General features: G+C 54.0%; 2 protein-coding genes across 3 annotated transcripts in view; one reads left to right on the top strand and one right to left on the bottom strand.

The window, feature by feature from the left end:
* PGS1 (phosphatidylglycerophosphate synthase 1) overlaps positions 1–12,556 on the top strand; it is a 339,697-nt gene that overhangs the window by 108,819 nt on the left and 218,322 nt on the right. The gene's annotated exons all lie outside the window — the stretch shown is intronic.
* DNAH17 (dynein axonemal heavy chain 17) overlaps positions 1–12,556 on the bottom strand; it is a 101,423-nt gene that overhangs the window by 74,242 nt on the left and 14,625 nt on the right. For both annotated transcript variants that reach the window (XM_049635566.1, XM_049635567.1), the window contains exons 14-17: positions 11,532–11,678; positions 6,312–6,420; positions 5,256–5,359; positions 1,641–1,781 (exon numbers count right to left, since the gene is read on the bottom strand). In XM_049635566.1, coding sequence (XP_049491523.1) covers positions 1,641–1,781; positions 5,256–5,359; positions 6,312–6,420; positions 11,532–11,678 — 501 coding nt within the window. The remainder of the gene's footprint in view (positions 1–1,640; positions 1,782–5,255; positions 5,360–6,311; positions 6,421–11,531; positions 11,679–12,556) is intronic.

Below are 12,556 nucleotides of genomic sequence, written 5' to 3'. Positions count from 1 at the left end.
ATGGATGAGTGGGTGGACGGATAGGTGGATGGGAGGATGGGTGGATGGATGATTAGATGGCTAGATGGATGAGTGGTTGGATGGATGGATGGATGGATGGATGGATGGATGGATGGTTGGTTGAGTGGGTGGATGGATAGATGGGTAGACGGATGGGTGGGTAGACGGATGGGTGGATAGATGGATGGGTGGATGAACAGATGGATGAATCTGTAAGACACTGAGAGCTATAGGGTAAAGAAAGATGAATATGGCCCAGTCTGCACCCTCAGGGCAGTTATCTTCTAATAGGGGAAAGAAGACACAGGCCTAAGTAACTTCAGCCTAAGGCAGAGAGAAATGGTTCAGATGATTATTATGTGCATCGAGGACTCTGCCAAATGGGACAACAAAGCCTTGCCCCCTCAGCTTGCTGGCTTCCACTTTTCCCAGGTTCCTATTCCCCAGCGCGCTGCCTCCTCTCTGTCCTCTTTCTGTGCCATTGTGTTGTGGACCTTTCCCTCACTCCAGACAAATTTCTCTCTGCTTTGCCCATTTCCAACACATCTGAGAGCGTTAACAGGTTAACTGGTCAACGCTTCCAGGTAATATGTTTGCAGGTACACATTTTAATTTAGTGGGAGCTTCTGGCACCAAGGCAAAGGGGAAGGAAGAGGGTCTGGAAACGAGACAAAATATCTTCTGATCCAGTCAAGTAACTCCACTGGGGCAATGGCCTTGTAAACAATGGCTTGACCATGAGAACAGCCAATGAGATACCCTCCTCCCTGGCGGGGCGGTGGGTGGAGGGGCGGGTGGTGGTGCTGCGGTCTGTCTGGGTGTGGTGATCCATCACTGAAGTCCACATCCATGATTTGTACCAAGCATCAGAAAACCCAAAAACAACTGCCCCGAAAATATCTTGAGCTCAAGGTAGAATCTTCTTTTTGGGGGGCCAAGGCAGAGCTCCACCTCTCACGCATGCCTCAGAAACAAGCTAAAACGCAAGCCGGATCAAACGGCGGCCAGTGAGGAAGGTGTGAGAACCCCCGTGTCGTCGGGAACCTGGGTAGACCTTCCAGGGGCGCCAGGCTACCACTTCTCCTTCTCCCTCAGAGTGCTCCAGCCAGGACAGAGGCCCACGGCCCCTTGAGGCTGTTGGCAACAAGGCACAACCTACGCTCGGGGCAGCCCAGCAGGTGAGTGCTCTCACATCCCCCCAGTCGGAACGTGTCGGCTCTGGGACAACAGGCACACACGTTCCACATTCCTCACCCGCGTTTACGTGTTTCGTTTCCTCCTCGCGCTCATGTCGGGAAAGCGCCAAGGACAACAGAGACACATGGCGCCTGTCCTCAAGCAGTGTAACCCAGGGAAACAAGATTTGCTGACCTTGTATGACGATGTCACTTGTCTATACCACTTTTGTGCAGGGTAGGGCGTGCCGACCCCTTAGCACGGAGGAGGGCAGGCCCATAGCAAGAGAAACTCGTTAACCGAGGGTACGTTTACCATAGTCTGTCTGCTTTCTGCAAGTGAGACTCTCGGAATAAAGAGAGTAACTTCCGTGACCACTAAAGTAATTTTTGTGGCATCTCTGGCTCTCCCTCTTCTACTGAAAGCGAGTGGCCTCTCGAAGCCCCTTCTGGGTGAGTCCTTACCATGACCATGGCTTGAATCTTTACACCGGCGTCCTTGACCGCCATGTAGCGCTTGTTGAGATTGACCATCCTTCCGTCCAAGTCCAACAGGGCCTCCTTCTTATTGTCCTTTCTCTCAAACATCGGGTTGGCCGACCAGTCCTGCAGGGCACAGGTGGGAGTGAGGAAAACATATGGGGAAAACACCTGTGGTCTTGTGCCTTGGCTGCTTGCTCGTTGATGCAAATGTCCTTGTCCCTCGGAGAGGCCTGGGGGCCCCTGAGGACACTTGAGCAGAGAGCTTAGACGGTTTGCCTAAAAGCCAGGCAGAGCCTCAGGGGGTGGGGGTGGGGGTGGGGGGTGCAGGGAGACCACTGGATGGCTCTACCTGCCTGACCAGGCCCAAGAGGAATCACCCTGGGGCAGGCATCTGTGGTGAGGGGCGTGTGGTCAGAGCTGGGCAGAGCATCCATGGCTCCGAATAGCAGGCCCAGGGGGAGGAGTCCCTCTTGTGGGGACAGCTGACCTACTGCTGGGTGGGGGGAGCGGGGATAGGGGGGTCTGACCCTCCTATAATTAGGACTTCTACTACAAGGATTCTTGTCATCGGCAATTACGATACTGATTTTGCTCTATTATCCAATAGTTAGATCTTTTTAAAAAAATTTTTTTAAACATTTTATTTTTGAGAGCAAGAGAGACAGAGTGTGAGTTGGGGAGGGGCAGAGAGAGACATACACACACACATGCACACAGAATCCAAAGCAGGCTCCAGGCTCTGAGCTGTCAGCACAGAGCCCGACACAGGGCTCGAACCCATGAACCATGATATCATGACCTGAGTGGAAGTTGGACGCCCAACCGACTGAGCCACCCAGGTGCCCCCTTTTTTTTTTCATTTTAAATTCTCATCAATACACACAGCAACAAAACACTGAGTGGGAAAAGTTTCTGGACAAAACCCACACCCCCTTGGCCCCATGTCTTCCTGTCTCCCCATCCTGGTCCCCACTGGAAACTTCGGTTGCCCCAGCACTTGAGATGGTTTGTGGGACTCTCTGTGTCAGATTGAGTCATGTCTAGACCGTCTTGTGACTCGAATGTGAGCAACCAAGGTTTAGCTCACCTGCCTCTCCCTTCTCCCCAGTATTTGAGAATTACATGTGCCTTATTATTATTATTTTTTGCATTATTTATTTCAGGTCTAATAGACTGATTTGAATTGTTTTCTTTTCCAATTACTTGGTTTCCTCATGCAGCCAGGGAGTCAGATGCTACTTACTGTCTTGTTTGGGTTGCTGATTTTCGGATGGAGTAATCCGTGTGAGGGCCTGGGCGAGCCAGACCCTGCTTCTGCACCCAAACCCTGAGTGAGGTGGCCCTCCATCCACCCCCTCCCTTCCAGCCAGGCTGCAGCTTCTGAATGGACGTGTAGAGGACACGGCTGGGGGCAGGGCCCTGAGGCCAGCATGAGGGGCCCGGTGACTGCTCCCCCTGTAACTGAGATTAATGTGGGAGGTGAGAAGGGCCAGCCAGATGAGGTCACAAGGGTGGGGCCCCCAAGATGGGATTAGTGTCCTTATAGGAAAAGGCATAGAGACTAAACTGTGTCCTCACCATGTGAGGCAGGAAAGGGGCCCTCGCCATCAACTACGGCTGACGGCACCCTGATCTTAGACCTGCAGCTTCTAGAGCAGAGCTGAGTGAACGTGTGCTATTGGAGGCTGAGATGTCGTGTTACGGCAGCCAGGCCGATGTCCCCACCCCCCCTCCTGCTCTGACACAGAGGGCGCAGTCAGAACGCACTCCTGACCCCAGCAAGCTCAGAGCCAGGGGAACCAGCATTCCTGCTGTGCCTGGTGGAGAACATGGAGACTGGCAGAGCTCCTGAAGGGGGTACCCGTGAGACACTGAGCAGGTACAGAAGATTCGGCCTCTTTGGGACAGGAAGCACTTAACCAAGTCTGGGGAGCGTTAACAAGAGGAGACACCTGTCCAGACGTGCTGCGGGGGCGTTTCTGAGCCCTGACGGTGATGAAGAACTTTACGTGCCTACAGAGAGAGCAGGGGCACCCACAGGACAGTCACGCCATCGCCAGCCTTGTTGACGTGGGCCTGGGAGACAGGGACTGCGACAGCTGAACTGTGTCCCCCAAATTCACAGGCTGAAGCCCGGACCCCTTGGTATCGTGGGACGTGTCTAGAAAGGGGTCTTTAAAGAGCTGGTGAAGGCAAAATAGGGCCATTAGGTGGGCCCGAGCCCAGTGTGACTCACGTCCTTATAACAAGGGGAGATCAGGACACAGACATGCACAGAGGGATGACCACATGAAGACACGGGGAGGAGACGGCCGTCTGGGAACCCAGGACAGAGGCCTCTGGAGAACCACCCCGATGGCACCCTATCCGGATGTCCTGCCTCCCAGACTGTGAGGAAATGAACTTTTGCTGTTTAAGCTGCCCAGCCAGCGGGCTTTGTCAGGGCAGCGCGAGCTCGCTGATACACAGATGTCTCTAGACTGTTGAAAGGAAAGGACCGTATCAAAACAATCGCTCACCTGGACAGGACAACTGCAGGTGAGGTCAAGAGAGACAGATTTTTGGACAAGCAGGGACCCACTAGGTCATCAATGCGCCTTTCCTGCCCGCAGAAACCACCTGAAGAAATATTCCACTCAAGCGACAACCGAGCAATGATCCCAGTCTACAGTTCATGGAGTAAACCCAAGCGGGTGTTGGTGAGCCCCTCCCTCCCTCCCTCTCAAAAATAAACATAGAAAAGAAAAAAGAGAAAAGAAAAGAAAGCTCACACCATGACAAAGGAGACTCAAAACCAAACGTTGGCCGGAGTCAGAAACGTGAAAATCTTCCAGCTCAGACATTTGCAGGGAAGGGGCTGGAGGTGGCAGAATATCTGAGGTCCCATGGGTGGGGGCACAATGGGCAGTAAAACAGAATGTGATTATTTAATCTTGATATATAGATGGAGAAATAGAGCTTAAACATGATTGTTTTCAAAATGAAATGGAGTGGGGCGCCTCCTGGTTGGCTCAGTCAGTGGAGCACGTGATTCTTAATCTCACGGTCATGAGTTTGAGCCCCACGTTGAGCATAGAGATCATTTAAAGAAATAAACTTTAAAAAAATGGAGTCATGTAGTAGACTGTAAATTAACGAGGCAGGGCAGTTCAAGCTCCCCTTTGGATGTGTCACTGCAGATGTCTCTCTGCACGTTAGGGCCTTGATGATGGACCGTGGGGAGGCTAGTGAAGGAATTCACCCCCAGTTTCCTGGATTGGGCTTGAGTGAAAGTCAGCTCGGTGCCTCCCTGAGCAGAGCTGAGTCTCAGGGTACCTTCCTGCCCCCTGTTCCCGGTGCCTTCCCGGCAGAGAGAGGACCCTACAAGCACTCTTGCCGAGCTCAACAGAACGGAACAGAATTGAATTCTGCACCCTGGCCTGGGACTTCTCTGCCTTGGGACCACCTTGACATCGTTGTGCAGTCCAGAGCCTCACACAACAAGTTCCTGCTGCCTTTGGGACTCTCTGTGAGCATCTCCATGGGTGCCTTTTCCCCAGGACTCTCTCCTGGGCTTCTGGTTAAGCCCTGCTCTATAATACCTTGCTGCTTACTCACCTTCATGGCCTGAGAAATTCCATCTATATTTTGCTTGGCTTTTTGCATCCTGTTCTGCAAGTTATGTAGAATTTCTCGCAAGTCTTGGATATACTCTAACACACCTAAAATATAAACATCAAGGAATATAACGAAATGAACAATTCAGAACAGTGAAAAGTCTTGGGCAGGCTTTAGCGCTCATCACTGCCAGACAGCACTTGGAAAACATGCCCACTGCTCATCCAGAGTTCTCCAACACAATGCTGACAGACGACGCACACAGCGTCTGTTCGGAAGTAGGACTTCCCTATCCCCAAATAGGTGGGTCATCAGTTCTCGGGCCTCCACCCCCCGAGGGGACCCCTTGCGCCCCTGCCCCTCCAACCACCAGCAGGGCACTGGAGACACATGAGCATGGTGACAGGTCTCAGCGTCCTGGGCCACAGCGGCTGGAAAGAGGTGCGTCCTTGGGCCGCAGTGAGAAGCAGTGTATCTTCTCTGCACGGAAAGTCCAGGCCAACCCTGGCTGCAGGGAGGTGGACGGTCCCACCTTCTAATTGAGACAGTGGAGACAGAATATGGCCGAAAAACGGCCCAGGGCAAGTTGTAGGCCTTGATAAAGGAGACAGCCTTGGTGGTGGTGGCCACCCAGAGGTGGGTCTGGAGGGGAGGGACATCAGGGGGGAAGGCTTCTGCCTGCTCCCGTGGTAGGAAGAAGGGACTTCGTGAGCACACTTCTTTCTGCTTCTCCGACACCTGCCCAGGAAACCACCAAAGAGCCCCAGGCCCCACAAGCCCACTGTGAAAACTTTGGGACCCTTGGTGTTCCCCGGAGGGGTCTTTGTAAGTGACACAAATGGGCTCTTTGGGACAGGGCAAGCAGGTGGAACTCTCTGATGGCCTTTAACATAACCCCACTGGAGTCAAAGTGGACCCACCCAACCAGGAGGCAGAAGCAGCCATTTGCAAGTGTCATAGGACAGACGCTGGACAGGGAGGACATCCCCCCCACCCCGTCCCACTGCCATTGATCTGCTGGTCACCCTCCCAGTGAGACAAACATGGCCTCAGTACCTTCCCCGTTCCAGAACAGCGTTGTTTCAGCAGTCAATAACTTGACATCGATTGCTTCCAGTTCTGACTTTATTAGTGGAAATTCTACATCCATCACGGTGGTCTTTATCTGCAACAAAAAGGCTACAGTCTCAGGGCCTTTGCTCCAAATCCAGCCAGATTTTAAATGGTCTCATGGTTAGGGTTTTCTTACCCACTACCAACCAAACCAATTACAACTTGTGTCATTTAATTGGGAATTATATATAATTCAAATTCCAGGAGATTTCAGCTTCTAAAAACTACTTTTATCACCAAGGATTTATGTATGCACTTAACTCTTGGCTACCTGCGGAATGGGGGTAGAAACAGAAGGAAAGGGGATAATGGGACAATAATGAGTGTGTAATCCAAAACTGTTTTTATTTGGCTTAAAATCATACAAAGAAACTCAGAGAAATGGACACGAGTAACTGAAGCAGGTCGGGGCTCAGAATCTCTCCTTGGTCATAAACCCCAAGCCTGCAATTTAGGTACATAAAGGAGATCCAGGGGGTGCCTGGGTGGTGTGTGTGTGTGGCAGGGTGGGGTGGGGGGCCCGCGCTCAGTTGGCTAAGCATCCGACTCGATTTCAGCTCAGGACACGATCTCGCAGTTCATGAGTTCAAGCCCCACATTGGGCTCTGCGCTGACAGTGTGGAGCCTGCTTGGGATTCTCCCTCTCTCTGCTCCTCCTGTTCGCATGTTCTCGCTCTCAAAATAAATAAACTTTAAAAAATAAAAAAGGAGGGGTGCCTGGGTGGCTCAGTTGGTTAAGCGTCCGACTTCCACTGAGATCATGATCTCACGGCTTGTGAGTTCGAGCCCTGCATTGGGCTCTGTGCTGACGGCTCGGAGCCTGGAGCCTGTTTCAGATTCTGTGTCTCCCTCTCTCTGTCCCTCCTGCCCCCCATCATCCTCTGTTCTCTCAAAAATAAACATTTAAAAAATTTTAAAAACAACTAAAAAAAAAAATAGAAAAGGAGATCTAGGATCTACAGGGAAGCTATTCAAGCTGTTTGTGAATCAGAGCACTCATCCAGGTCCCATATAGTGTTGATATAGTTCTACCCTGCTCTAATAGAGAAATTCATTTAAGGCCTGGAAAAAACATCAATTCACAAAACAGGAGGAAAAAAGGAGGAGGAGGGTATATATAGTTTTTTTATAAATTATTCCTTTATTTTTTAACTTCTTAAAAAATTTAATGTTTATTGATTTTGAGAGAGAGAGCGCGCGAGCGTGAGCAGGGGAGGGACAGAGAGGGAGGGAGACAGAATTGGAAGCAGGCTCCAGGCTCTGAGCCATCAGCACAGAGCCCAACGCAGGGCTCGAACTCACGAGCCATGAGATCATGACCTGAACTGAAGTCGGACGCTCAGCCAACCGAGCCACCCAGTCGCCCCGGTAAATTATTCCTTTAAATGACAAGCACCGTTGGAGTCTTGGAATGTCCTTTTACCTAGCAACATTTTTATTTTATATAACTTTTCAAGGACACTTGTACTTTATAAAGTGAGAAATGCAAAACAGAGTTAAAATCGTACATTAAACGTTGACCACTCACTCTTGCCTTTCAGAATAATCCCTCACATACATTTATTTGGTCCTTTTACGTGCCCCCCCCCCCCGCCACCCCTTTCTGCTGACCTCTGCCCTCAGGTGTTTTCATGTGGTTCACTCTCTAAGCAGGTGGGTGAGGCCAGAGAAGTAAAGCTTACAAACCTATCACCGATAGAAACAGGACGGAAAGAAGAGAATTCCATCTATGGAATTACAAAGCGAGTGAACGAGAAGGTACCGATTCCACTCATCAGAGTTTAGATACGAAATAACTATAACAGGCCGTGGTCCCCTCCCAATTACCCATGCCGTTGCCTTGAGAACATATCCCAAGTGAGATCGTTTCATAGCACGCCTCTGTGGTGTGTTTAGTCACTAAGTCCTGTGACTAGAGTTCAGTGGGGAACCCTTCACACAGAACTTCTCCAGCTGGGAAAGGTGCTGAGTTCCTGATGACTGCGTCACGGGCAGAGACAGGAGGTATGTCCCGGGCTCCGAATCCAAGGCCAGCCTGGCCGGGGCCGCCTCAGGCTGCGCGTCCCGTCCACGACGCACGTGGACACTCAGGGCCTCAGGAAGGCCATTCGTTTATTGCCTATTTTCCGTAGTAACTGCCCAGAAAAGTAGCCACTATGTCTGTCGTAACTGCCAGAGTAAACAGAGCCCACGGCGATGAGATCCACGTAAGGATATGTCTGTCTTATGTATTTTTTAAGAGCCTATGTTATAAACCCACGCCTTTAGGGTGCTGTCCTCAGAAGTGTGACCTGGGGTAAAAAGCACACTCGGGCGGTCCCTCGGATACCCCAGCAGACTCCTTAAAGCACCGTGTGCCCCCTCTCTGGCTCGGACACTAACAGACATGGGCCATCTGCAGGCCAGTGGTCTCTTGCCAACAGAAAGCACGAGAAGGACAAGAAGGGCCCAGCACGTCTCTAAAGAGGGGAATCCGCGTCAGCAGCGAGCGTCTCTAGCTCCAGGCCTCCTCACCCTAACCCAACGTTTGTATCAGCAGAGGGACAGAAGAGGGACGGAAGAGGGACAGACTGCATCCGTAGCCGGAGCGAACGTGCTCCTGGCTTCTTGAGTTGGAGAGCAGTGGGCGTGGCTGGGTTTCGTGTGGAAATACAGAAGTCAAAGACGGGCTCTTTTTTTTACATTTATTTATTTATTTATTTTGAGAGAGCGAGCGAGCGAGCAGGGGAAGGGCAGAGAGAATCCCCAGAAGGTTCCACGCTGTCAGCACAAAGCCTGATGCGGGACGGCGCACATAAGCGAGCCACTTAAATTTTATCTTGAGAAACGTGATTAGTGAAAACGAGCTTCCTTCAGTTTCCACTGAACACGTCTTCGGTGACGTTACCACCGTCACGCGCGACCCCGGGGAATGGAGTGAGGAGCAGGCCCGTGGTTGATTCTCTGGTGGGTGTGTCTGGGGTGGCGGTGGTATTTCTGACAAATCGACGTGACGGCCCGAGCCAGCCCGCTTCACTTCGCACTCGGCTTTGCCAGCATGGTCACGAAGGGGGTCACCTCCACCAGGAGCGGGGGGCTTCCCGGGTCTCCCCAAGGCCTCTCTCTTAATCTTTGGATACTCCGACTCTTCTCTTGGCTGGCACCAGATTGCTGGGCTCGGTCCAGCACACGGTGTGATCTGGCCACCATCCCCTACAGGAGAGGTTGGCTAAGCACGATCTGCTATTCCAGAAACATCCTTCGGACTCAGCATTACTGCTGCCATTTTCTTAGGTCCTAGGAGGGAGGTGCAGGGCGTGCCGTGCTCCAGTGAATACCAGCTCACATGGAACTTAGGGAGGTTGCTGGGCAGGGGACGGACAGCAGGTGCAAGCCCTCCCCTGCCCGTGCGGGATGGACCCGGGCATTCGGTACAGGACTCCTGCAAGACAGGCGAGGGAAGGCAACAGAGGCACGGCCCCGCGGCTCTAAGAAAGGGGACCTCGGCTCAGGAACCCATGAACAGAGGCATCTCTTGGGCGGATCTGAGGCGCAAAGCACAAGAACAAAAATGAAAACGATCCAGGCCCCAGACAGTGCTTCCCGTCGGGGGCAAGCTCGCTGCGAGAACCGTGAACCTGCCATCGGTGGCTCGAGTCTCACGAGAGGGCAGAACGAGTAAAGTTACCAACAGGAAATCCACAGACGTGGGCGCATCTGGGGGACCCAAGGGGATGGGACCAGCAAAGTCCACGTTCAGGCACCTCCTTGGACTCTCGGGGCCTCTCTGGCCACGGGCTGAGCTGCCTGTTCCCTTCCTTCCACAGCTTGTGCTTCTGTCCTCCGTCTCTCTGTGACTCCCACGTGAAGGAGGCTGGCAGCCAATTCCAAATTCCCAGGGCTCCAAGGAGAGGGAATCTTGGTGGCCCCGTGGATCAGGCGGGTGTGGTGGGCCAAATGGTTCTCCAAGGACGTCGGCGTCCTAGTCCCTGGGATCTGCGACCGTCCCACCTTACCCGGCAAAAGAGAATTTGCGGATGAGATTCACTTAGAGACCTCGGCACCGGTAGGTGGTCCAGAATTTTCCGGGCAGGCGGGCCCAACGCAATCACAAGGTCCTCGTAAGAGGGAGGTGAGAAGGTCGGAGGGGAAGAAGGGACGTAACAAAGGAGGCAGAGGCCGGAGGGGTGTCGTCTGACGGCAGAGGGACGCGGAAGGCGGTGGCCTCGAGGAGGCAGGCGAGGAGGCGGCTTAGCCCGCCAGGAAGCGGCCCGTCTGACTCTGATTTCAGCAGAAGGAAGCGGATCTTGGACTTCTGACCTCAGAGCCGGAAGAGAGTAGACGTGTGCTGTCGGAAGCCACTGCGTCTGTGGCGGCCTGTGGCAGCCACCCCAGGAGGCTCACGCAGAGCCCACGTGCAGCCTCGTCCGCCGCAGCCTGGGCAGGAGCGAAGGTCATGTGGCACCAGCGGCAGCGTCTTCTGGGGTCTGTGCGGAAAGGGGTGCCCGCCACGGCCCACGGCGGCCCGAGTCCACGCCTCCCCGCGTCCCCTTCCGATCTTGGATTCAGCTTCCAGGGGCTCTCATGCCAGGAAGGAGGTGCGTGGAACAAACAGCCCCGGAGCCAGAGGCCCCGGCCCCCGGGGCCAGTCAGTCACTGGGAGCCCTGATTCGGAACCAGCCTCTGCACGACCACCTGTGTGAGGTCCCCAGATCTGGCGGAAGAGGACCTCTTGTTCCACAGAGCACAGGTGGACCTGTCCCCTCCCAGGTCCCGGTCCAGCCTACCTCGAGGCCAGCTCCCGCCCTCCACCTCTTGGGTCACAGGGTCGCTGGGAAATTTGTAAACCCGGCTGGATTCCAGGAGACGCCCACCCCGCCACACCCCACTGGGAGTAACGGAACGGCTTTGAGAGTCCCCAAGGGCAAACTACGTTTAGGAGAGTATGGCACCTCTAAGCAATCGTGGGACGGAGGCCAACGTCCAGTGGAAGCAAGGTTTCCATCACTGGCTGTTCTGTCGCCATTTTGCCGCCGCTGTTTGGGTTGATGGCGGAGTGGCTCGAGCCACGTTGTAACGAGAGGGGGTCCTCACCTCCTCTACTGCGCTTGGAGACCCTACCCCTTTGTTTGTCCTAAACAAAACCCGAAACTCGGCAAATAAAACCAAACTACACCAGCTCACCTCGTTGTACCAGCCAACGATGAGTTCCAAGTTGCCCACAAACTTCCGGAAGGTCTCATGCTGTGAGAACAGATCCTCGGCACTGCTTGGGATCCCTTTTTGCTGCTGGAAACCCAGGTACTTGACCTCTCTCAGAACTGCCACCAACTAGGGCCAACGGAGATCACAGAAAAGGTCAGGGCGCGACCCCAACGGTACAGCCCTCAGCAGCGCAGGTGGAGGGCGCTCCCAGGTCACTCCCCGTCCTGGGCGCACGGTCTCCTGTTGGCATCCAGGACTCCAGGCTCTCCCAGTCACCGCCATCAGGTGGTGCTTTGACACCTTAGAGGTTCCACACACGCATTTGTGTCCCCAAGCCAGACCGCTCTCCCGACCCTCGGACTCCCGTATCCACCCGCCCACGCAGCGTCTCCATCTACGCGTCCAGACGACATCTCAAGCCCAACGTGGCCAGAACAGTCTGTCTTCCCCTCAGCCTGCTCTGCTCACCGCCTCCAGCTGATGGCAGTTTCGCCCTTCCAGTGGGCCAGCCCGGAGCGGCTGGGGCTCAGGCTGTCATCGTCAAAGACTCTATTTCCAACCCGTCCGAGCCCCACGGGCTCTACGGCCAAAAGCCATTCGCCCCTCACACCTCCGTCGCTGACACGCTGATCTGGGCCACCACCGTCTCGTGGTCTCTCTCCCGGATTATGGCAAAAGGCTCCTCCTAGCTGGGCTTCCTGCCCCTGCGCCTGTCCCCACCCCCCATCTGTTCACACGTGGCACCTAGAGGGATCCCCGAAATATACAAACCACATCGGGGCACGTCTGTCCTCGAAAACCCGCCACGGCAGCCACGCCACTCGGAACGAAAACCCAAGTCCCTCTGCTGGTCCTGGAGGCTCTCAGTGCCCTGTCCCCCGCCCTCCTCCACCCTTCCCTTCACCTCCTCTTCCACGCCCCTCCCCAGCCCTCTGCTCACTCCACCCTGACCCCAGACCCCACTGGCCTCCCCGCTGCCCCTCGAACACACCGGTGTGGTCCTC

The sequence above is a fragment of the Panthera uncia genome, chromosome E1, assembly GCF_023721935.1.
Source record: "Panthera uncia isolate 11264 chromosome E1, Puncia_PCG_1.0, whole genome shotgun sequence".
In the NCBI taxonomy this organism is placed as follows: domain Eukaryota; kingdom Metazoa; phylum Chordata; class Mammalia; order Carnivora; family Felidae; genus Panthera; species Panthera uncia.
This window is presented reverse-complemented; position numbering and strand designations above follow the sequence as displayed.